Source organism: Odocoileus virginianus, chromosome 34 (assembly GCF_023699985.2).
Source record: "Odocoileus virginianus isolate 20LAN1187 ecotype Illinois chromosome 34, Ovbor_1.2, whole genome shotgun sequence".
Taxonomy (NCBI): Eukaryota; Metazoa; Chordata; class Mammalia; order Artiodactyla; family Cervidae; genus Odocoileus; species Odocoileus virginianus.
This window is the reverse complement of record NC_069707.1, coordinates 13,453,057-13,479,193: the sequence shown is the minus strand read 5'-3', so window position 1 is coordinate 13,479,193 and position 26,137 is coordinate 13,453,057. Positions and strand designations below refer to the sequence as shown.

The 26,137-nt window shown below is 42.2% G+C and overlaps 1 protein-coding gene and 1 long non-coding RNA gene across 4 annotated transcripts; one reads left to right on the top strand and one right to left on the bottom strand.

Annotated features, from left to right (window-relative positions):
- Positions 1–2,687: 2,687 nt before the first annotated feature.
- Positions 2,688–14,683, bottom strand: FBXO5 (F-box protein 5). Of its 3 annotated transcripts, none has more exons than XM_020882412.2 (5): positions 13,924–14,677; positions 7,433–8,150; positions 5,738–5,828; positions 4,505–4,687; positions 2,688–3,601 (listed from the first exon to the last, which is right to left on the bottom strand). In XM_020882412.2, the coding sequence occupies exons 1-5, from the start codon at positions 14,402–14,404 to the stop codon at positions 3,350–3,352; spliced, it is 1,725 nt and encodes a 574-aa protein (XP_020738071.2). In that variant the 5' UTR covers positions 14,405–14,677; the 3' UTR covers positions 2,688–3,349. The 3 variants fall into 3 exon arrangements, with proteins under 3 accessions (XP_020738071.2, XP_070317547.1, XP_070317546.1); XM_070461446.1 differs by having other exon boundaries at positions 14,398–14,674; XM_070461445.1 differs by lacking the exon at positions 4,505–4,687 and having other exon boundaries at positions 13,924–14,683.
- Positions 14,487–26,114, top strand: LOC139032997 (uncharacterized). The gene is made up of 2 exons (XR_011485619.1): positions 14,487–14,559; positions 21,624–26,114. It is a non-coding gene; the product is annotated as an uncharacterized lncRNA (long non-coding RNA).
- Positions 26,115–26,137: the final 23 nt, after the last annotated feature.

Below are 26,137 nucleotides of genomic sequence, written 5' to 3'. Positions count from 1 at the left end.
TGTGCAAAAGCTTTTAAGTTTAATTAGGTCCCATTTGTTTATTTTTGCTTTTATTTCCATTACTCTGGGAGGTGGTTCATAGAGAATCCTGCTGTGATTTATGTCAGAGAGTGTTTTGAGGTTAGGCAAATTTCTGAGATGTAACACTCAAAGCATGATGTATTAAAGACAAATAATTAATAATTTATAAATGATCAAAAATAAAAACTCTTCCAAAGACACTAGGAAAATGAAAGACAAGACAAACTCTGATAAAGCACTTGTACAGAGTGTATACTCTCAAATATTGATAACACTCAAATGATTTGATAGACACTTTACCAAAGAAAATGTACGATGGCAAATAACAATGGCAACCACCAGGGAGATGTAAATTAAAACCACAATGAGATACTGCTACAAACACATTTGAAGGCTAAAATTAAAGACAGACGACACCGTGTGCTGATGAGCACATCAAGTAAATGGAACTCTCAAACACTCCTTGTGAGAATGTGGAACAGTACTCATTGACTTCCCTGGTGGCCCAATGGTTAAGAATTCGCCTGCCAATGCAGGGGACAAGTTTGATCCCTGATCAGGGAAGATTCCCCATGCTGAGGGGCAACTAAGGTCATGAGCCACAACTGCTGAGCCTGTGCGCCACAGAGATCCTGCTCTGCAACAAGACAAACCGCTGAAACGAGAAGTTGGTGTACCGCAAAGAAAGGGTAGCCCCTGCTCACCGCAACAAGAGAAAGGACAAGCACAGAAACGAAGATCCAGTGCAGCCAAAAATAAATAAAACAGTAGTCACTTTGGAGACATTTTGGTATTTTCTCAAAAAGTTAAACATATAATGACTATATAGCCCAAACATTCTACTACTAGGTATTGAAAAGCAAAAGTGAGAGTCGCTCAGTCATGTCCAACTCTTTGTGACCCTGTGGACTATATACAGTCCATGGAATTCTCCAGGCCAGGCCAGAATACTGGAGTGAGTAGCCTTTCCCTTCTCCAGGGAATCTTCCCAACCTGGGGATCAAACTCAGGTCTCCTGCATTGCAGGTGGATTCTTTACCAGCTGAGCTACAAGGGAAGCCCAAGCATACTGGAGTGGGTAGCCTATCCCTTCTCCAGCAGATCGTCCCCATCCAGGAATTGAACTGGGGTCTCCTGCATTGCAGGCAGATTCTTTACCAGCTGAGCTACCAGGGAAGCCCCTCTAGATATTTGCCAAGAGAAACTAAAGAATACAACTTGCAAAGTTATAAATGATTATAACACCTTCATTTTTGGTAGCAAAAAAATGGGTGAAAAATCCAAACATCTAACTACCAGGGTGAACATACATACAAACAAACTGGCATATCTGACAGTATATTTCTTATTAATAGAAAGGATGAATTACTGTGCACACAAAATGGATAAAACTCAAACTTTCATTCAAAGTAGTCACACAGTACAAAGTGATTTCACTTATAGAAAATTCTAGAAAAGGCAAAGTAATCTACGGTGACAGATCAGTGATTGCGTGGGGACTAACAGGAGGGATTACAAATGGGCAGGAAAAAATGGTAATATTCATTACCTTCATCTGGCAAGTGACGGCTTCAGGCATGTGTGTGTCAAATTACATACTTTAATGCTTTGTTTGTTGATTTTACAAAGCTCCTTTAAGAAAACCATTAACTTCATTGGAGATTTTATTGCATTAGAAAGACACACCCATAAATCCATTTAAGATAAATCCTCTATCTTGGTTTTCTGCTGAGATAAAGGGCAAAGCCCTTAAGCCTTTGAGAAGCCCGTTGACTGAGATGAATCAAGGTAACCTGAATCAAAAACACTGGTCATAGCAAACACCACCCTCCTCCAACAACACTGAGACAAACTAAACATGGACATCACCAGATGGTCAATACCAAAATCAGATTACATTCTTTGCAGCCGATGGAGCTCTATACACTCAGCAAAAATAATACCTGGAGCTGACTGTAGCTCAGATTATGAATTTCTTATTGCAAAATTCAGGCTTCAATTAGGGAAAAACACTAGACATGCCTCCTGTGAAACCTGTACGCAGGTAACGAACAATTAGAACTGGACATGGAACAACGGACTGGTTCCAAATTGGTAAAGGCTGCCTATTGTCACCCTGCTTATTTAACTTATATGCAGAGTACATCATGAGAAATGCCAGGCTGGATGAAGCACAAGCTGGAATCAAGATTTCAGGGAGAAATATTAATAACCTCAGATGTACAGATGACACCATCCTTATGGCAGAAAGAAATCAAGAACTAAAGAGCCTCTTGAAAGTGAAAGAAGAGAGTGAAAAAGTGATGAATGAGTACATACACCAGTATTTCCCAAAGTGTGTTTTATGGTCTTGCTTTGAACCATCCTGAGATGCTTATTTCAAGACCCAACTCCACTAAGACACTGGGTGGTGAGAAAATTGAAATTGGAATATAGAACTCTACAAGTTTGAGTAAACTCCAGGAGACAGTAGAGGGCAAAGGATCCTTGCATGCTGCAGTCCATGGGGTTGCAGAATTGGATAGGACCTAGTGACTGAACAATAATCTCACAAGGTTCCCAATAAGGAGACAAAGACCCACGCAAGGCCTTCCCACACGTCAGTCTCCTACAGCTTCTTCAGCTGTTTCTAAGATTTAAATGTTTACCTACATAAAAGACTCATGTTATTTATCAAGCTTGTAACAATTTTATTCATAATAGGAAAAAAATTACTTACATATATACAAGACATTTATTTTCTTACTCTGACATAAAAAATACAGAAATATTTACATATGTACAAAATATTAAAACACACAAACTTATAAAGAAGGAAAACAAGCAAAACTTCACAAAGGATACTTTTTTGGGAAATACACTCTAAAAGAGGTTAAACAAAGGTGACAAAACATTTACATTAAGACACCAGAAGTTGATATTTCAATAGATATTATTAATTTGGCAAAGCAAATAAAATAATCTGTTAATGGATGGTAAAGAAGATTTACTTTTAAGACCGTCTAGGTAAAATTACATGGTCTTCCTTTACCATAAAATGGAATGAATTTTATTTTACCTCTGAATCACAATCATCATAGTTTCCCTTTTTTTCTTAAAATATTTATATTTGCTGATTTACATTAAGAATTTTAAATTTTTTCACTATTAAATTGTAAAATACTTTAAGAAGTTGTGTACCCTCTTTTTTCACTGAGGGGGGAAAATCCCATGTATTACACTGATTTCAACATAAAATCGAACATCATGTTTTTAATTTTTTTTTAATTAAAACCTAACATTTTTCTAACTAACCTTCATGATCAATTTCAATTGGTGTAATAAGCAATCATAATCGTCGTAAATTCTTCTTGCTTTTCTTAGTACCAGGCAAAGGACCCATTTTATAACTGGCCTTTAGGGGCTTGCCATTTGAACAGTCTTCGGTGGTATGATAAGTACACAAACACTTTGTACAATAATCAAATCCACAGCTTTCTCGTTTACAGGTTGCCCGTTGTAAATAGCAATCATATTTTGCAGGTGAATTACAGCGAATACAGGCTTTAAGGCTTTCATTCTTTTTCAAAGTTTTGGCAACCTAGAAAGAAGAAAATTCATACACATATTTTTACTAAGAACTGAATGTAATTTAGCTAGTCAAAACAAGGGCACTTCCCCAATACATGTATAAAGCACCAACATCACACACAACTCATGCCTTTCAGGAGCTTACTGCTCAATGGGGGAACAGACCACTGTCAATTGACCCAGTGGTTACTGCTTAATGCTACAAATATGCTCTTGTTCATAAACGCCACTCCCACATCGATGCCGCCTCTCCTGTGACACCAGGAGCTGGCTGCTCTTTCACCTCCAGCTCTAGTCTTTTTTAAAAGAAACCTTTCACATCATAGAGCATTTACCTTTACAGAGCTATGGATCCCCTGGTGGCTCAGACGGTGAAGCGCCTGCCCGCAACGCGGGAGACCAGGGTTCAAGCCCTGGGTCGGGAAGATCCCCTGGAGAAGGATATAGCAACCCACCCCAGGATTCTTGCCTAGGAAATTCCATGGATGGAGGAGCCCGGTGGGCTACAGTCCATGGGGTCGCAAAGAGTAGGACACGGCTGAGCGACTTCACTTCACTTCACTTTATATAGCTGTGAAAGTTACCATGTTTCCCTATCTATGTAATGCCTGATAAAATTGACTTTTTTGCTTAGCTCTCTTCCTCAGTTATCAAAGGCAGTAATTGTGAAATGTAGTATTTAAGTTTTAGAAGAAACTTCAAGGTCTCTCCTTATTTTCTTAAGTGTTTCTAAATTACAGCTCAACACCACGATCATAACAATGCCAAATAATATCTATTATCTTTGGCATAGAAAGACATCTCTGTGTACTTTCCTAATTTGATTACTTGAGTTATAAATGGTTTTCTTACTCTAAATCCTTTTAACAATAAATAACTCATGTTTCCAATTTATTGATAAACAAAAAATTACCTCAGAGAATTCACTGTGTCGACTGTAAGTAGAACCTTTCTGATCACCTGGATCAGGTAACTTAGTTCGAGCATCTTTTTTAGGGCGAGTCTGGGTTGCTGATTTTTGCACAGATGCTAAAGGGGTTCTGAATAAAACATACTCTCTGGTCGAAGCATGTGGTGAAAACTTAATGTTTTTTTCCTAATTAAAAAAAAAAAGTTTGAATAGGATTAAAAAATATCGTCCTATATTCTCAATAATCAGAAATTTTTATTATGTTTGTACATGTAAAAAAGGGCAAATGAGAATATAAAGGATTTATTCCTGTATTCAATTTACATACATGTGCTTAAGCACAGCCACCCACAACTATTCAAACATTTAAAGCCTAACAACTAAGTTACTGAGAGAAACTACAAATCAGAAACTGTGAGAAAGCAACTTTACATACTTAGTACCCAGCATTTAATACATGATTTATAAAGCACTACCACCAGAACATGGAGAGGGCAATGGCACCCCACTCCAGGACTCTTGCCTGGAAAATCCCATGGACGGAGGAGCCTGGTGGGCTGCGGTCCATGGGGTTGCAGAGCCGGACACGACTGAGCAACTTCACTTTCACTTTCACGCTTTGGAGAAGGAAATGGCAACCCACTCCAGTGTTCTTGCCTGGAGAATCCCAGGGATGGCGGAGCCTGGTGGGCTGCCATCTATGGGGTCCCACAGAGTCGGACACGACTGAAGTGACTTAGCAACTTAGCAACCACCAGAACAAAAGGTCATTCTTTCCACCCACCAGTAGATGGCAATAGTCATGTTCAAGTGTCACGTCAGTGCTCTGAATGGATTCAAAACAATCTATTGAGGTAGAAAATTTTTCATTAATACCAGCTTATGGATAAAGAAATTAAATGTGGAGAATTTAAGCAACACTTGACCTTAGTCTGCCAACTCCTAAGTCTGAAATTTTAATCGTGTGTTGATCTTTATTCTCAGAAACATCTCCAAAGTTATTAAGTATTTTGCAAAGTGAATGAATTCCCTTCCTACAGTAAAAATCTTCTAAATATAGATAACTTTACTACTTTGTAACAGATAAAATCCCAGCCCTTTTATCTTTGAGTATTTTTTAATGAGTTATAAATGTAAAGGATTTCCAGATCATCTGTCATCTTTACTATTTCCCTCTCCCATTTCAAAGGTAGAGAGCCGTTATATCTTAAAATTAAAACAACTGCAAAGACTTACAGTAATTCTTTGTATTGCTTTATTGTACAATTGCAATGCCACCTTGTCATCTTCCAGAATCTTCTTCCAAGTTGTGCTCACTTTAGACACACTGGAAAAGTAAATGATTATAAAGGAAACAATTAAGCACCATGAAGGCTAAGATGAATATATTACAGAAACACAACCAGTGCAAAAAAGAAATTTCTATTAGCAGTTCTTCTCAAACCTGACTATACTTAGAATTGCCTGTGGCATGCACTTGAGATTTAAGGATGGCCCATGCCTAGTCACTTGGGTTTAACTGGTCTAAAATGGGGGCCAGGGTTCTACAGAATCCCCTCCACTGCTGCCTTTTAAAAAGTTCAACATCAATTCTAAGTAGATCTAGGCTCAGGAACCCAAACACTTCAGTTTTTTCACAATATCCACAAATATCAAATCAGAAACCCCATTGTGTATATGGCTATTTGTTAACATTAGACAAATTTCAAACATTTGACACAGTGCTACTAGTAGACATCAATTTTAAAAATCCATTTTAACAAAAATGTTGTGTTGTTGATTATCCTTCAAGAAGCTAGTCAATAATAAAAATCAATACTTGTGTCTGTTTTGGTTCAGTTATATTTCATGGACCTGTGCAAAGTAACAGAGTACCTTTAAAATTTTTTCAAAAAGCCAAAAAGGAACCAAGTTGGAGGCAATCTAATCCAATACTCTGGATAATCATTTTAATTCTCAATTGTTAAGTTGCTAAGTCGTGTCAACTCTTGCAATCCCATGGACTACAACCCACCAGGTTCCTCTGTCCATGGGATTTCCCAGTCAAGAATACTGGAGTGGGATGGGAGGAGGGTTCAGGATGGGGGACACACGTAAACCCATGGCTGATTCATATCAATGTATGGCAAAAACCACTACAATATTGTAAAGTAATTAGCCTCCAATTAAAAAAAAAAGAACACTGGAGCGGGTTGCCATTTCCTTCTCCAGATCTTCCCAACCCAGGGACTAAACCCAAGTCTTCTGCATTGGCAGCTGTATTCTCTACCACTGAGCCACTAGTGAAAGTGAAAGTGAAGTCGCTCAGTCGGGTCCGACTCCCAGCGAGCCCACGGACTGCAGCCTACCAGGCTCCTCTGTCCATGGGATTTTCCAGGCAAGAGTACTGGAGTGGGTTGTCATTGCCTTCTCCAAACTAGGGAAGCCCTAATTCTCCGTTATCTCATCCTAAAAGGTTCTCTCTGGTTGGATAAGGAAGAAAGGGCAGTCAGTAAAAGGTTTCTAAGAAATAGTCATAATCAGACTGATGTGTACATTTCTGCATTTTTATCACTTTTAAACTTGAAAATGGTCTAAAAAGAACAGAAATAATTACTTCATATTTTCAAGTGTGACAAAAATCAAATTCCCATTGGACCTGTACAGCAGACCCCTAGGCTGTTGTTTTTATAGTTATGACCAAAAGATGTAGCTTACATATGAACAATTTCAGAACCAAAAGAAACAAAGATCCCGACCTAATAGAAATAGATTTCACTAGCATAATATGAAACTTGAAGTAACTGGATTAAAAGCATACTTTCATCACCTCAATTAAAACTACAGTGCAAGACTACAGTACTATCTTTGCATGAGCTGGTAGTGCTGAGCTATATAACAAAAATGCTCATGGATTATACTAATACATACACTCAGAGAAACAATACTTACTTGATTAAGTCCATCTCACTGAGTTGTGTTAAAATATTTGCTAAGAGATGTTTGAGTCCTCTTCGAAAGAGTTCACTGAGAATATCTACACATTCGAGGCCCATTTTCCTACCAATTATATTCTGCAGTCTAAAATTTCCACTGGATATAAATTCTTTCAGTTTCTCCCAATCTATTTTAGGATTTCGTTTACAATTTTTTTTTAATGTTGAACAAACCACTTTTTCAAAATGAAGAGCTGGCAGCAAGTTTTTGTTGGGATATTGGTCTGGGCTTTGCGTCCGTAGCAGGCAGGATTGTGGACTGTCACTGAAACTTTCCACCAGGGCAAGGCTACTGTCTTCGTGTTCACTGAGGCCACTTTGCTGGGAAAATGAAGAATAGCCACTGTCTTCATAACATCCGCTGGTCTCTAGCTCTTGTATGTCATTTGAACTGTCAAGTGTTTTTTGTATGCGTTGATTTTCTTTGTTATGCAAAGGCTTGCTTTCAGTTTCAAGTTCTACAATCCTGGGGCTCACAACTGGGGACCCAACATCCGATAACCTTTCATAGTCTTTAATACAGTCTTTATAAGAACCTTCCAAACATGCAGTAGTGTAGGAACCTTGTCTTCTACTGTCATCAGGCTTCACTGGTTTAATTCCAGAATGAACATGGTTATAGTTAAAATCATGCTTCATTTTGACAGAGAGAGTGGAACTTTCTTCTTTACAACCTATAAAAAGAACATAACATTATGCCTGATGGCAAAAATTTCCACATATCACTACTTCTTTAAATTTGGGATACAGATTTAATCACTTTGCATTCTTTCAGCACTGTGAACTTCCCATGAAATAAGCTATGAAAGTATCAAAGTATAATGTAAGAAAATATTACTAAAACCTAATAAGTATATACATCTTATTCTCGAGGGAGTACTTCAGTACAGTCTGCTTTTAAATGAGGGGTAACTATACCATCTGACTTTTAGAGTCATATCTGAGTAGAAAATAGTGACAAAAGGGACTATTTAACAAATAGTCTGTGCTTATAGAATAAGGAAATATGATGCATCAAGAGTGGGGCCTGAGGTAAGAGACATCCCTACAGAAATCAAATACTTCTAGAAATATGGTTAAGATAATGGAAGACGGGATGTATAAGGGTCAAACAGTTTTGATAAAAGTTCCAAAAAACTTATATATATTTAAATGTTAGTAATTATTATAACTGACTCATTGGAAAAGACCCTGATGCTGGCAAAGATTGAAAGCAAAAGGAGAAGGGGGCAGCAGAGGATGAGATGGTCACATAGCATCACCAACTCAATGGACAGGAACTTGAGCAAACTCTGGGAATAGCTAAGAACAGGGGTGTCGCAAACAGCTGGATGAGTGGGACGTGACTTAGCGACTAAACAACAATTATTAAGTATTACAATAATTAATCACAAAATCTATAGAAGTTTAGAGAAAGGATTAAAAAGCCAATAAATTTAATCATTTGTAAGTTAACCACTAGGGGTTTAGAATCTGCCTAAGCACACATGCACAAACTAACCACACTAGTGACTTCTGGGGCAGGATAATTTTGCTGGGGCTTGTCCTGTCTGTTGCAGGATGTTTAGCAACTTGTGGCTATCTGATGCCATTAGCAGCCGCTATTCCTCCAGCAGGACAATAAGAAATGTCTTCAGCAACCATTTATTGTCAAATGTTGGGAGTAGGGGGAAGCTGTGTGTGTGTGTGTGTGTTAGCTGCTCAGTCGTGTCCGACTCTGCGACCCCATGGACTGTAGCCCACCAGGCTCCTTTGTCCATGGGATTCTCCAGGCAAGAATACTGGAGTGGGGGAAGTTAGCAGGGGCAAAATCTCCCCAATTCTCAGTTAACTGCTGCTTTAAAGGATTAGGATTTCTGGCAGGCAGTAGTGGCTGGGACGGAATATAGTAGATGGGTTTAAGAAAACTGCTTAGCATTTTTGAAGGCAGAGTATATGGATCTATGTGCTTCCAATGTACTCCCCCATCTACTATATTATACCTCCTGCAAACCAATCACAGGTAGATAACAATTACCCTATAAGTAAGTATAGTCAGTATGTTTAGTCTGTACTAAACATTGGAAATCTGTTCATTCGGAATTTACTGTTTTTACTTAGAACAGAACTTCTAAGCACTAAAGGACACCTTATAGATTAAAAACTTTCTTCTAATTAGGTTTAAATTAAAAGTTTAGGGACATAAATATTACCCCAATTAACCCTAACTCTAGAACAAATTATTCCCAGCCGTTCCCTTGTACTCAGAAAAAGGTAAAAAATTCTAAGAGATTCTTATTTTTGCATCAAGTAAGGAATTAAGTATGATTTAGCTAAGACCACACATGTTATCTGAAGATAAAGAAGCCACCAACAAAGACACATGCTTTATTTTGTTTAGTTCCCTAAAGGGAATGGGCATGTTCAGTCGTGTCCAACACTTTGTGACACTATGGACTATACAGCTCACCAGACTCCTCGGTCCATGGAAATCTCCAGGCAAGAATACAGGAGTGGGTTGCCATGCCCTTCTCCTGGGGATCTTCTCTGACCCAGGGATAGAACCCCCATCTTTTGTCTCTCCTGCAATAGCAGGCAGGCTCTTTACCACTAGCACCACCTGGGAAATCCTAAAGGGAAGAGGCCTGAAACTATATTTCAGAAACTTAATTCTTTTCAAAGGCATTCTTCCTCTGCTGCCTTTACAACTCAGTTACTGGAAGACTATCCTACAGAACCCCTTTCATTCATCACTGTTCTCGGAATATGGACAGTTCCTTAATTTCAGAGTTAATAATGATTCAGCTACTTTATAATTGTTTAGAAGTCAACAATTTCCAGCATTTCCAAACACGTGCTCAAAACTGAGGTAGAATGTGAAGTGAAAGACGCTCAGCCGATGCTCAGTCATGTCCGACTCTTTGAGACCCATGGACTTCTCCAGGCTAGAATGCTGGAATGGTAGCCTTTCCCTTCTCCAGGCTAGAATGCTGGAATGGTAGCCTTTCCCTTCTCCAGGGGATCTTCCCAAACCAGGAATCGAACACAGGTCTCCTGCATTGCAGGTGGATTCTTTACCAACTGAGTCACAAGGATCATTAAAAAAGTGTGTATATATATATATATATATATCTCACAGTTCAGAGCCTCTTGAATCAGAAAGATGAGGGTTAAGAGTCAATCCTAAAGGAAATCAATCCTGAATATTCATTACAAAGACTGAAACTGAAGCTCCAATACTTTGGCCACCTGATGCATACAGCTGACTCAAAAGACCCCAATGCTGTGAAAGATTGAAGGCAGAAGAAGGGGACGACAGAGGATGAGATGGTTAGATGGCATCACTGATTCAGTGGACATGAATCTGAGCAAACTCCAGGAGATAGTGAAGGACAGGGAAGCCTGGTGTGCTGCAGTGCATGGGGTTGCAAAGAGCTGGACACAAGTGAGCGAATGAACAACAGAATCTAGCTCTGCCACTTCATTTACCCGATGCCTACTTAGAGACAGAGTCTTGAGAAGGAAAGAAACTAGCCACAGAAGGTCTTTTGAAGGTGAAATCCTGGTATCTTGAAAGCCTTGTGAAAACCCAGACAAAGGTGGACCCTGGAAGGAAAAGTGTTGAACTTTTAAGGAAGAGGAAGGCCTGCAGGACTGGGACTCGGTAAACAACAGGGGGATAAGGATTGAAAATTAATGCTGAAGAGGTATAGAATGCTATAGGATTTTTAGGATAGACTGGCTTTTATTCTTCGTGTAATAAAGAGCCTCTGAGGGTTCTAAGTGAGACATCTGGTTCACACTAGGACTTCCCTATAGCTCAAACAGTAAAGAATTTGCCTGCAATGCAGGAGACCAGGGTTTGATTCCTGGGTTGAGAAGATCCTCTGGAGAAGGAAATGGCAATTCACTCCAGTATTCTTGCCTGGAGAATCCCATGGTCCCATGGACAAGAAGCCTGGCAGGATCGCAAAGAGTCAAACACGGCTGTGCAACTAACACACAGACAAACAAACAAATGATTGCCAGTTGTGGAAAATATTGGATTATATTAATAGGAAGGTATAGGGTTGGCCAAGAAGTTCGTTGGGATTTTTCAAAAGACACTGGAAAAACTTGAAAACTTCTGCTGTGAAAAAATTTAAACAAACTTCTTGGCTAATCCAACACAAGTGAAAGCAGCGAGGCTAGTTGGAAACGCTTATCACAGGAGTCCAGAGTTGGGTACCCAAGACTAGGATGACCGCAGGGCAAATAAGGATAACTGAAGAGATCTGAGATCTTTTCAGAAGGGTAAAGTCAACAGAGGTTGGTGATATACTATATTAGCTGTGAATACCCTGGGTTTAAATCATGAGCATTTCAGGTGAAAAACAAAAAACTGAGCAAGTGAACTCTTAAAGCTTGTTTCCTAATGTATAAAATGCAGGTAAGAAAACCAAACTGGACTAAATGCATGGCAGAGTTTCCATCACATATAGTTTAATAAACAGAATCTATTTTCCCTGTTATTTTTGTAAGCCAAACCTTTCATATTCTTTATATTTAAATCACGAACAAGTTCAAAGGGGCAAAATACATTCTACACAGACTTACGCATCTCAGATTATGTTTTTCCCTAGGAATCAAATCCAACTTCAAATGAAAGTCCTTGCTCAGCCTTTTGCCATTTAGTGACCTAGAACATTGAATCAGTCTTTCAATTTCTTTAAAATGGAGATACTATATCCATAATATCTACCTCATGGAGTTGGTAAAGATTCACCACTGCAGTTTTAAAACCTCTTATTTACCAACTCAATAGTCCAATCGTGAAAAAGTGGTATTAAGTAGTTAACTGTACAAAGTTAACTTCTATTTAACTTCCCAATGTAGATTTAACATTTCATAGTAAACTGTAATAGTTAAAGACTATAGTGCTTAAAGCTAAAAAATCTTTACAGCTATCCCAATGTTAAATGTTTAAGTACTACAACCTCCAGTACCTACAAGATAAACAGCATGTGCCCAATATCAATGAGGCATGGCTATTCCTTTAAAAGAGCCTCAAGACCTGTTGCCATAAACTGCAAAAATCAGTCATAATCCCCAAGAGAATATTTTAGAAAGCCTATTTCAGAAATATTTGAATGCAACAGATTTTTAAATTTCCTTTTCTCAAATTTTCAAATATAGAAAAAAATCTAGGGGACAGCAAATACTCTCCTGAGGGACAAGGTAGTAAAGACAACTGGAATTAAGCAACCAAAAAAATCCTTCTTAAAGCCACCAATCTCCAGAATTTCAGAGGGTGTTATGAGTCAGGGATTTCTAGACACAGACCTAACCTGTTAAAATATTTTTTGAGTCTTCTAGATTCCTTTTCTAAAGAAAGGAGCGTCTTTCAGTAATTATCGAATATACACCATCAAGCTGTTAACTTATAAAATTTTTCACAATTTCTAAAATAAAATGAATGCAGCTGGGTCTCTTTAAGAGACAGCAACAAAGAGCATAAAAGTAAGTGTTCATTTGGGTGCCTTCCATTCCACCCAAGAGCTGGAATAAAAGATTGCGTCTCCAGAAGCATAGGGGAAAAAACAAAACCAAACGAATTCTTCACTTCTCAGATCTTCCCAAATTCTTCAAAATCAGCTACATTTGGACAAATTCGGGGTTTCTGCATTAAAAATGTCCCTTTCCCTCCTTCCATTTCAGTCCAGGCCTTGAGACTGAGTCACTCACTGGGTTCAAGGGGGGAAAAAGGAGAATTCAACGTTTTTGTTCGGACATCCCTAACAGAGCCTTGACCCGATGAGAGGGGTCCCTCCATTTGGCGGGGACTGGGGAAGGGGAGACCCTGGAAATCCCGAGGGGTCGGAGGGGTGGCCCTCAGGGCGCGGACCGGCGGAGGAGGCGGGAGATAACAGCGAGCACGATCTCCCGCGCCCGCCAGGAAGACTGAGGTGGCGAAAACCTGGGAGGACTGACTTCCGACCTGAGAGTGCGGGGCAGGCGTGGAGAAGGGGCGCTGAAGTGAGGGGTCGGGCACCCGGCTGGGCCCCGAGGGCCGCTGGCTCGCGGGCCCTGTCAGCGCGGCGGCTCCGGGGTGGGGGAGGGGCGGCAGGGGGCATTTGGCGCCCGGGCCCGCGGGGTGGAGGTAGGCAGCCCTGCCCAGCCCCCGACCCGCACCTCCCTGGGGGGCCTGGCGCCCCGGTTCGCGGGCACGGCGGGACCCAGGTGCGCCGGCCATCCTGTCCCGGGACGTCTGCTTCCCCTCTCCGGACACCCCCCTGCCTTCTTCCTCTGGGTCCCGGGAGAACCGACGCCCGCCCGCCCGCGTCCCAGCGAGGGGCCGCACGGCCAGACTCGGGAGGGTGTCGGGTCCAGGTCGTTACCCACCAACTCCTCCTACCCCGCCACCGTCATTCCTCCGCCGGGCACCCCTTCTAAAGGCGCGCCCCGCTCGCACCCTCTCCTCTCACCCACCGTCCGAGGGGCAAGGGCGCCCGGCGGCTGTCGGGGCGCCGTAGCTGCAGCGGCAGGAACCGGAGAGCGGCCGTAGGGAGCAGCTGCAGGGCCGCCGGCTCATGCCAGGGGCAAGAGAGGGGTCGGCCTCAGGTGAGGGAACTGCGACCTCGGGAGGAGAGCGGGCGGCCAGCTTCTCAAAGCTCTTATCTTCCAAAAGGCGCCAGCTGGTACTTTTAAAATCTTTGAATTTGGTGCCCAAATCCGCACTGCCCAATGGGGCGCGCCGCTCGCACGCGCGATCCAATGGGAGGGCGGCGGGAGGGCGTCCCCTCACTCGCGCCCAATGGGAGGCTGCCGAGGTGGGGCCGAGCCTCCAGGCCCAGCCTCCTTCCTCCCTCGCCAGCTCCGCTCGTCCGGAAAGACGCGGAGGCCGGGGGCGGGGCCTCGGAGCGCGGGGAGGCCTCGGCTCGGCAGCACGTGGAGGGCTCCTACCACGCATGCGCGTTCCCGCCACGCTCTCCTCCTCCTTCTGAGGAACCGGCCTCCAGCGGGTCCTAATTTCATCCTGAAGGCGGCTCCGGCTTGTGTCTGAGGAACTCCGATGGGTGCAGAGCGCGGCCGACTTCCTCCGGTCATTTCTCAAGCGGGAGTTTGGTGAGCGGCGACTCCTGACTGTCCGAGAATGCAGACTTTCCGGAAGACGAACCCTCCCCCCAGCTCGGCTTAGCCCGCCTCTCTAGGATTTAGGCGCGCTCCTCTCGCCTCCTAGTTTCGCCCCTCCCCCTGCTCAGCGCTTTCGCGCAAGCGCTGGTGGCGGGCGGCCGCCCTGGAGTTGGCGGGTTGGCGCTTGCGCGCTGGGGACCCCCGCGTTTCTCTCTGGGGGCGAGGGAGGCGGAGAGCCCTGGGCCGCGTGGGTGGGGCCGCGTCCCTCCGGCGCTAGGAGCTGGTCCTACCTCCTCAGTGGCGGGAGACCCCGACTGGCTTGAATCTCCTTGGGCCCTTGCTGAGGAGATGAGACTGGGACCGTCCTTCTTTTTTGTAAGCGTGTTTTTTTTTTTTTTTTAATTTTCGACCACTGTTCCTCAGCCACCTTGCTTTAATCCCGGACGTTTAAGCTTATTAAATATATATCTACTGTACTCTCCCGGGTTTCGTTTCAAGTGCCAAACACATACTCTAATCCTATTCCAGAATCAGTGAATAAATGAATCAGTCATCCTGTCCTGGGAGTTCCAAACCTGACTCCCTGAGTCTGAAGGCCCTTGGCCATAATTTTCCAGTGATGGAAGAAAGGGTGGAAGTATTCATTGCTAAGTCTTCTATAGCAAGTTGTACCGCACGTGTCATGCTGAAGTTTTCATTCTCTGTGCGTTTAAGTGGTGACATTGCATTCCCCAGTTTCACTTTTGGTCAGAACACAGTGAAGCCAAAGGATGTAAGCTCCCAAGTGTCCGAATTCCTGTCTTTTGCAGTTTTCTCTCTTTTACCTTTCTGCAGCCTCCAGTTAATAGTTGGCTGTGTAGTAAGCAAATGCAGAAGACAAGAGGTTCGATCCCTGGATCGGGAAGATTTACGCCCACCGCCCGCGCCCCGCCCCCCGCCCCCAAGAGGAAATGGCAACCCATTCCTGGTGGCCTAGGGTCCATGCTGTCGCAAAGTCAGACTTACCATGCAACACTCAAGTGCTCAGTTAAATTTCTATCAAGTCCTTTGTGAAGCAACGCGGGGATCAAGGTGAATCCTGCAAATGCTGAGTTGATCCTCTCTTTATGTGACATTTTTGATAGTTCATCATGGTTTTCTGCGTTCATTTTTATTTTTTAGAATGTTGCATCATGTTAGTATTTTTCTTGGTTGCTGAAATTTTTGGCATCCTCTTAAATTTTGCACCTGAGTCCTGTCTCTCACCCCACCCTGGCTCTGGTGCTAAGTTCTGAAGACATGGTTGAAAAGACAGAAATCCTGTCCTTCAGGGAGTTTACATTCTGATGGGAAAGAATTTGGCAGTTGACAGTTTCACGGAATCAAAGAGGAATATAAAACAACATAAGAACATAAAACATCTTCCCAACCCAGGTATTAACCAGAGTCTTTTACATCTGCATTGGCAGGCAGATTCTGTAGCACTAGCCTACCTGAGAAACCCTATAAAACAACATAAGAGGGTAGAGAATGGGGTGACTGGAAGGCCATGGCTAAGGACTTTGGGTGCTCAGGTAGGTTTCTGGGGCTTTGGACAAAGTTTGGAATGTTGAGGTGGCAATGCAAAGATCTGCATAATAAGCAGAGGAAGGAGGCCAAAGGTGCATGGCTTATTCCAGGACTTGGTGGAATTCTAGAGCCAACAGATCAAAAGACTGTAGGAGTGGAGGTCAGGTAGAAGCCAGATCCTATAGGTCGTGGTTAACTGTTTGAGGGATGTTTGCAAGGGAGTGATTTGTTAAATGAATATTAAAACTATGGTAGCTTTTTGATCTGATAGGCACTTTGTAAATGTTAGTCTTTAATTCTCACAATAACCTTAGCATTTTCATTTTTTGATTGTGCTTCAAAGTGTAAGTTCATTCTCATAGAATGATACAGCTAGTAAGCAAAAATTCCAGCCTGAGTCTTTGGGAATAGAGCATGTACTTTCCTCTATGTTACACTGGGGCATGATATTTTTGGGAGACTTGATTGTTTATATGTACATTTTCATATTACTTTTGACAAGGGCAGAGTGAAGGGACAAAATAGGTGATGATAGTTAATCCCACTAGGGGATTTAAGTAAAAGCAGCTTTGCGTTGCAGCAAAACCATGTAACAGAAGATCGTGACATGCCTCAGGACAATAAAACACTGGTAGGACCCCCATTCTGAGACCCCCATCCTCCTGAGACCCCAGTGAGCTCAGTAACTTAATGATCCCTTTGACATGCTTTCTGCTTAAAAACATAAAACATAAAAACAATAATTTGTGGACCTCTCATGACCATGTAAGGACAAGAAAACTCCCCTGGTTAACCTGGAGGAGGAACTAATGATGGAAGCATGAAATCTACTCAAGAAAGTTGCAGAAACTCTTCTCCCCACTTTTCCTTTGATTATGAAACTGTTACCTAGTAAGTTCGTGGTGTGATACCCCGTTTCCCACCCACTTGTTAACCTCACAAGCATCCTGTTCTAGTGTGTGTGTTAGTCACTTAGTTGTGTCCGATTCTTTTCAACCCTATAGTCTAGCCCACCAGGCTACTTTGTCCATGGAATTCTCCAGGCAAGAATACTGGAGTGGGCTGCCATTTCCTTCTGCAGGGGATCTTCTCCACCCAGGGATTGAACCCGGAACTGCCACACTACCATCTCAATAACCTGGAAAGTCCAGGTGATTCTAGTAAATCACTTCTTATGTATCATTTTTGCCTCTTGCTGCATTCTTTCTGCACTGAGACATAAAGGTCTATGGTACCGAAGCTCTTCAGAGCCCCTGAAACACCTCAGTTTCACTTCCCACTTGACCTTAGAGATCTTTATTCACCTCCTTTCTTTTTAGATGAAGACATATATATGAAATTTGAGGGGAGGGGGTTCTCCAGTTATTTTTAAAATTTATTTTCAGAAAAAGACTAAGATAATGGGAAAATTAAAATTACTATTGTAATATAAGGTAAGATAAAGATTGAAGTGTGTTTTATCACCTGCTGGTATAGTCTTTTTCTCTAGGTTTATTAAGTTAATATTGATTTTATTATTTTAACTATTAGAGCTTTATATTGAAATGCTATTTTTTAATGTTTATTTTTGATTGATGATTGCTTTACAAAATTTGACTTTTGCCATACAGCAGCATAAATTAGTCATAGGTGTACATATGTCCCTTCCCTCTTGGCTTCCCTTCCCCGCCCACCCTTTCCCACCCCTCTAGGTTATTACAGAGCCCTCTGAGTCCTACAGTGTATTTCCATAAGCTATCTGTTTTATATGTGGTGGTGTATATGCTTCCATGCTACTGTCTCCATTCATCTCACTCTCCTTCCTCTCCCCAGCCCTTGTCAATAAATCTGTTCTCTGTCTGCATCTCTATTGCTGCCTTGCGAATAGGTTCATCAGTACCATCTTTCTAGATCCCGTATATATATGTTAATATACAATATTTTTTTTCTCTTTCTGACTTACTTTACTCTGTATAATAGGCTCTAGGTTGATTTGCCTCACATTAGAACTGACTCAAATGTGTTCCTTTTTATGGTTGAGTAGCATTCCATTGGGAGAAGGCAATGGCACCCCACTCCAGTACTCTTGCCTGGAAAATCCCATGGATGGAGGAGCCTGGTAGGCTGCGGTCCTTGGGGTTGCTAAGAGTCGGACACGACTGAGCAACTTCACTTTCACTTTCACACATTGGAGAAGGAAATGGCAACCCACTCCAGTGTTCTTGCCTGGAGAATCCCAGGGATGGGGGAGCCCAGTGGGCTGCCGTCTATGGGATCACATGGAGTCGGACACGACTGAAGTGACTTAGCAGCAGCAGCATTCCATTGTGTATATGTACCATAGCTTCTTTATAACTGTTCATCTGTTGATGGACATCCAGGTTGTTTCCATGTCCTAGCTATTGCAAATAGTGCTGCAATGAACGTTGGTGTGAAGAGTGAAAACGTGAAAGTGTTAGTTGCTCAGTTGTGTCTGACTCTTTGCAACCCTATGGACTGTAGCCTGCCAGCCTCCTCTGTCCATGAAGTTCTCCAGTCAGAAATACTGGAGTGGGGTGCCATTCCTTCTCCAGGGGACCGTCCCAGCCCAGGGATTGAACCCAGGTCTCCTGCATTGAAGGCAGATTCTTTACCATCTAAGCCACCAGGGGAGCCATTGGGGTACATATGTCTTTTTCAGTTTTGGTGAAATATTATTCTTAACTGACAATTAACTTTCAATAGGTTCATGAGCACCTGTTAGTTTCATTCTTAGTGGGAAATTTAGGCAGGGCCTTTCTGAATTTTACTAGATGTCAACAGAAGTATGTACCGCTTTCTTTTTGCAAATCTGTATCAGAATCCTTGTTTTTAAGTGGAAAATGAAGTGCAGAGAGAACTGTCTTTATTCTCACCAAATCCTTATTGTATACATGGGGTGTCGAAATAATTGAGATGTGGTACCTGCCTTCTTTGCTTACTATCTGGGCTTGCAACCTGATAGATGTAGATTCTCAGTAAATAATCTTTGAATAAAAGCATTATGAGTACAGCAGGTAGAGGATAAGATGTATATAATATAGCTGTGAAGACGGCAAGTCAAATACATCTAGTTACAGTGGAATTTTTATAGAATAGAGTGACTGTATTATAGAGTTGAGGAGTGACTCCTATATCCCAGGGTAAGAGAGTACAGGACAAGGTTTGTCAACTCAGCACTACTGACATTTTGGTCAGATGACGGTTCTTTGTTGTGGAGGCTGTGCTGTGCACTGTAGGGTATGACAAGATCAGAACCTTGCGTTTTAGGAATATGAACCTGGTAGTTATGTATGTGTGACCAGAATTAGACAGGATGCAGGGGACTATTCCAGTAGTCTAGGAGATGTAATTTTGGACCAGATTGGAATGGAATCTGTGAAGATGAGGGTGTTTAGTAAGAGACTAGGTGTTAGCAATAAACTGCCTATGAGAAAGAGGAGCAGAGAAGCCCCAGCAAGATGGTAGGTGCTGGAGTGGCGGCTGTGCGGTGCTGGAGCATCTCTGAGGAGATACCCCACATCCAAGAACAAAGGAGAAGCTCCAGCAAGGTGGTAGGAGGGGCGAAATCGCGTTCAGAACCAAACCCATATCCTCCAGAGATGCTCCGAGGGCTCAAACAAACCTTGTGCACACCAGGACTCAGAGACCCCACAGAGACAGAGACAGAACTGTGAGCATCTCCTATGGAGGTCCGGATCAGCAGTGGCCTGCCGCAGGGGCAGGGGCTCTGGGTGCAGCAGACTTGGGTATGGCATAAGCCCTCTTGGAGGAAGTCGCCATTAACCCCACCATAGAGCCACCAGAATTTACACAGTCTGGGAAACAGACTCTTGGAGGGCACAAACAAAAACTTGTGCACACCAGGACCCAGGAGAAAGGAGCAGTGACCCCCACAAGAGACTGACCCAGACTTGCCCGTGAGTGTCCAGGAATCTCTAGCAGAGGTGTGGGTCAGCGGTGGCCTGCTGCAGGGCTGGGGGCACTTGAGTGTAGCAGTACATGCACCAGACCTTTTGAAGGAAGTCACCATTATCTTCATTACCTCCACCATGGTTTGGCCCCAGGTAAATAACAGGGAGGGAACACAGTCCCACCCATCAACAGAAAACTGGATTAAAGATTTACTGTAAATGACCCCACCCATCAGAGCAAGACCCAATTTTCCCCCTCAGTCAGTCCTTCCCATCAGGAAGCTTCCATAAATCTCTTATCCTTCTCCATCAGAGGGCAGACAGACTGAAAACCACAATCACAGGAAACTAACCAATCTGATGACATGGACCACAGCCTTGTCTAACTCAATGAAACTATGAGCCATGCCTTGTAGGGCCACCCAAGACAGATGGGTCATGGTGGAGAGTTCTAACAAAACATGGTCCACTTCAATATTCTTGCCTTGAGAACCCCATGAACAGTATGAAAAGGCAAAAATATAGGACACTGAAAGAGGAAGTCCCCAGGTCAGTAGGTGCCCAATATGCTACTGGAGATCAGTGGAGAAATAACTCCAGAAGAATGAAGAGACAGCCAAAGCAAAAACAACACCCAGTTGTGGATGTGACTGTGATGTAAGTAAAGTCCAATGCTGTAAAGAGCAATATTGCATAGGAACCTGGAATGTTAGCTCCATGAATCAAGGCAAATTGGAAGTGGTCAAACAGGAGATGACAAGAGTGAACATCGACGTTTTAGGAATCGGTGAACTAAAATGGACTGGAATGGGTGAATATAACACATATGACCATTATATTTACTACTGTGGGCAAGAATCCCTTAGAAGAAATGGAGTAGTCATCATAATCAACAAAAGAGTCCGAAATGCAGTACTTGGATGCACTCTCAAAAACGACAGAATGACCTCTGTTCTTTTCCAAGGCCAACCATTCAATATCATGGTAATCCAAGTCTCTGCCCCGGTAAGTAATGCTGAAGAAGCTGAACTTGAACGGTTCTATGAAGACCTACAAGGCATTCTAGAACATCTAAAAAATATGTCCTTTTCATTATAGGGGTCTGGAATGTAAAAGTAGGGAGTCAAGAAATACCTGGAATAACAGGCAAATTTGGCATTGGAGTACAGAATGAGGCAGGGCAAAGTGTAAGGTACAGTTCCGGCGAGGCAGAAAAGGAAAGACGACCTCAACAGAAGTAGGTTACCTTTATTCAGGCAAGGAGGGGCGACAGTCGGCCTAACGACCAGGCTGAGCGCTGAAAGGGATCAGGGAGGCTTCATACTTACAGGGAGGTTTGTGGAAGCGATAAGGGAAACGTCAATCAGGCGGGATATTTTGAGTATTCTTTTGTTGAGATGACACTTGCAATTTTGCAGGGGGTGATAAGTCTTCTGGGCGGGTGTAGGGGGTGGTAGGTATCCGGACAGAGGGTGATAAGTCCCAGATAGATGCAACTGGCCTGGAGCATCAGGGTGGAACTAAAGTTACGCTTTGTTTTCTCCGAAGTTAGATGATTCAGCAAAGGGCCTTTGAGACTGTTGTTCTCTTTTCTAGGCCCAAAAGACTCCTTCATTATCCTTCACAAAGGATAATCGAGTTTGCCAAGAGAACGCACTGGTCGTAACAAGCACCCTCTTCCAACACAAGAGAAGACTCTACACATGGACATTACCAGATGGTCAACACCAAAATCAGATTGATTATATTCTTTGCAGCCAAAGATGGAGAAGTTCTATGCGGTCAGCAAAAACAAGACCAGGAGCTTAATGTGGCACAGATCATGAACTCCTTACTGCCAAATTCAGACTTAAATTGAAGAAAGTGGGGAAACCCACTAGACCATTCAGGTATGACCTATATCAAATCCCTTATGACTATACAGTGGAAGTAACAAATAGATTCAAGGGATTAGATCTGATAGACAGAATGACTGAAGAACTATGGACAGAGGTTCGCGTGACATTGTACATGAGGCAGGGATCAAGACCATCCGCAAGGAAAAGAACTGCAAAAAGGCAAAATGATTGTCTGAGGAGGGCTTACAAATAGCTGTGAATAGAAGTGAAAGGCAAAGGAGAAAAGGAAAGATAAACCCATTTGAATGCAGATTTCCAAATAGCAAAGAGAGATAAGAAAGACTTCCTCAGCAATCAGTGCAAAGAAATATAGGAAAACAATAGAATGGGAAAGTCTAGAGATCTCTTCAAGAAAATTAGAGATACCAAGAGAACATTTCATGTAAAGATGGGCACAATAAAGAAGAGAAATTGTATGGACCTACAGAAGCAGAAGATATTAAGAGCTGGCAAGAATACACAGAAGAACTATACAAAAAAGATCTTCATGATCCAGATAATCATGATGGTGTAATACCAGCCTAGAGCCAGACATCCTGGAATGCGAAGCAAGTGGGCCTTAGGAAGCATCACTATAAACAAAACTAGTGGAGGTGATCGAATTCCAGTTGAGCTATTTCAAATCCTAAAAGATGATGCTGTGAAAGTACTGCACTCAATATGCCAGCAAATTTGGAAAACTCAGCAGTGGCCACAGGACTGGAAAAGGTCGGTTTTCATTCCAATCCCAAAGAAAGGCATTACCAAAGAATGTTCAAACTACAACACAATTGCACTCATCTCACATGCTAGTAAAGTCATGCTCCAAATTCTCCAAGCCAGGCTTCAACAATATGTGAACTGTGAACTTCCAGATGTTCAAGCTGGATTTAGAAGAGGCAAAGGAACCAGGGACCAAATTACCAACATCCTTGGATTTTGAAAATGTGAGAAAGTTCTAGAAAAACATTGCTTTATTGACTATACCAAAGCCTTTGACTGTGTGGATCACAACAAATTCTGGCAAATTCTTCAAGAGATAGGAATACCAGACCACCTGACCTGCCTCCTGAGAAATCCGTGTGCAGGTCAGGAAGCAACAGTTAGAACTGGACATGGATCAACAGACTGGTTCCAAAGAGAGAAAGGTGTACATCAAGGCTGTATATTGTCACTGTGCTTATTTAACTTATATGGAGAGTAAATTATAAGAAATGCTGGGCTGGATGAAGCACAACTGGAATCAATTTTGCTGGGAGAAATATCAATAACCTTAGATATGCAGATGACACCACCCTTATGGCAGAAAGCAAAGAACTATAAGAGGCTCTTGATGAAAGTGAAAGAGGAGTGAAAAAGTTGGCTTAAAACTCAACATTTAGAAAACTAAGATCGTGGCATCTGGTCCCATCACATCATGGCAAATAGATGGGGAAATAGTGGAAACAGTGACAGATAATTTGACTCCAAAATCACTGCAGATGGTGAGAGCAGCCAATAAATTAAAAGACGTTTGCTCCTTGGAAGAAAAGTTATGAACAACCTAGACAGCATATTAAAAAGCAGAGACATTACTTTGCCAAGAAAGGTCCATCTAGTCAAAGCTATGGTTTTTCCAGTAGTCATATATGGATGTGAGAGTTGGACTATAAAGAAAGCTGAGTGCTGAAGAATTGATGCTTTTGAACTGTGGTGTTGGAGAAGACTCTTGAGAGTCCCTTGGACTGCAAGGAGATCCAACCAGTCCATCCTAAAGGAAATCAGTCCTGAACATTCATTGGAAGGACTGATACTGAATCTGAAACTCCAATACTTGGCCATCTGATGTGAAGAGCTGACTCATTTGAAAAGACCCTGATGCTGCGAAAGCATCAGGCGGGAGAAGGGGACGATAGAGGATGAGATGGTTGGATGGCATCGACTCAATCGACATGTGTTTGAGTAAACTCCGGGAGTTGGCGATGGACAGGGAGGCCTGGTGATCATGGGGTCGCAAAGAGTCGGACACGACTGAGGAACTGAACTGAACTGAGGAAGAGGAATAGAAGACTACATTTTAAATATGAGAGGGAAGATGATCATGCCAGGAAAGAGAGTGAGATCACACTACGAGAAACAGTTTACAGAGGAATAGGACAAGTTTCATTTCAGACAGCAATTATCTGTTTTATACTGGCTTCCCAGGTGGTTCAGTCCTAAAGAATCTGCCTGCAGTGCAGGATAGGAGGGTTCAGTCTCTGGGTTGGAACGATCCCCTAGGGCAGGAAATGGAAATCCATTCCAGTATTCTTGCCTGGACAGAAGAGCCTGGCAAGGCTACAGTGCACGGGGTCACAGAGTAGGACCCAACCTAGAGACTAAAGAACAACAAATCTATACGTCTTCAAAACTGCCATTCTGACTGAATGAGTTTTCATTAACTGGTGTTGTAGGCTGTTTTGTAATGAAGGTGTTTTGGTTCTGAACAATACACCAGATTTCTAGATTTATCATTTTAGATCTAACTGCCTTTTAGGTATCTTAGTGCCATTTAGGTCTTGAAAAGAATGAAGAAAATTGTTTTTTTTTTTTTTTTTTATAAAGAGATAACGTGAGAGGGTTAAGACGACATTCCATTCCCTGACCCAGCCTTTCCCATTTCCTTGCTAAGCATACATACCTGAGACAGACGTATACCAGGGAATTTATTGCCTGACCGCCCATGCTGTCATACTGTGTGGAAAGTACTGTGGAGAGTACTAATGCAGAGTAGTGAATTTGGCCTAGGGCTAAGATGCCCTTTAGGTGCACCTGGAAGTCTGTCTGTGGAGTGTGTGTTTTAGGCAAAAAGGGCAGAGAGAGCAAAGGCAGGTGTGACAATGCATACTGTGTAATTCAGGTAGCTGTGTAGATGCACCATTTCTACAAACACCCACAAAATTCTAAGACCCTTAAAGGTCTTATTAACCCTCTCACATTGTCTCTTTATAAACAAAACAGTTTTCTTCATTCTCGTCTAAGACCTAAATGGCTAGATCTAAAATGGTTAATTCTAAGACCCTTAAAAGTATTAGGTGTAGCGCTCCAGCAGGCTTCCTGCAAAAATTATGTTGCTCCACTCTTATTTTTGTCTCGATTTCAAAAATTTCTTTTGCTCATGAAGGAATTAACTAATTTAGATTAGTGAGTAACGTGGGAGCCAATGCCAATTCAGACCAGAATTTGTCAGTTACTTCATGTACATGTTCATAATACACATAGTGATAATGGTACATCTTAAAATTTATATTGTTAATTTTTAGACCAAAGTATTAAGATTTCTTCTAACCAATAAGGTGTTCTAATGGGAAGGTTTGCAAATTCATGGAAGGTCTTTTCCCAACTTCAGCAGTACAGTTCTCACACTTTTTCTCCTGGGGGCAGAGAGGGAGGGGCAGAGAATATTCTCTTTAATTAGAGAGTAAGAAACTTACTGGCTGTCTTCTGTTCCCAGAGTAAAATCTAATATTAAAGACCCTTCACAATTTCAATCCAACTTCTTTTTTCTTTTGGCTGAGCCATGAAACATATGGGATCTCAGTTCCCCAAAGAGGGATAGAACCTGCACCCTCTGCATCAGGAGCATGGAGTCTTAACCACTGAACCACCAGGAAGTCCCTCAAACTTTTCTAATCTCTCCCTATAATTAATAGAACAAGAGATATTATATAGTATATTATATACTGTATATTATATAGTATAGTATGTTTAATAACCTGCAGCCATGTTCTTTTCATTCTAAAAGGATACCTAAGACCCAAGGGGAAACTGATAAATCTGGGAGAGCCAGGCTTGCAATGTAGATAGTGAATATTGATGAAGGAACATGTCTTGCCGTAATCTTGGTTGCTTAGGTCCATAAAAGTGGCATTCAACAGCTGTTCTTGTGAAGGCAGAACAGAATGCCTCTCATGAGCAGAACATTCCAGGGGAGAGGGGTAGTACTCTTCAAATTAATATTCTCTGATGTATTTGATAACCCTGGGCTAGGTTAAATTCTTAACTGTCTTTAATGGTTTTTCTACACCTCTCTTTTATAGTAGTAGGAAGTTACCAACATAAAATTACTCTGAAATTTAGCACATGCGGGAACTCTAAAGGAAATCTGGCTAACAAATGTTGACTTAAGAAAGAGGGGACAGTTACCTGACAATATGTAGGTTTGAATAAATGTCATATATGTTCATAAAAATCCAGACTATTCATTTTAACCAA

Excerpts from the sequence above, each read along its gene's own strand:
- FBXO5 (XM_020882412.2), bottom strand. The coding sequence starts at position 14,404 with ATGCGTGGTAGGAGCCCTCCACGTGCTGCCGAGCCGAGGCCTCCCCGC. Across the intron at positions 4,688-5,737 it reads AAGCAATACAAAGAATTACT|GAAAAAAACATTAAGTTTTC; the intron begins GTAAGTCTTTGC and ends TTTTTTAATTAG. Across the intron at positions 3,602-4,504 it reads GACACAGTGAATTCTCTGAG|GTTGCCAAAACTTTGAAAAA; the intron begins GTAATTTTTTGT and ends TCTTCTTTCTAG.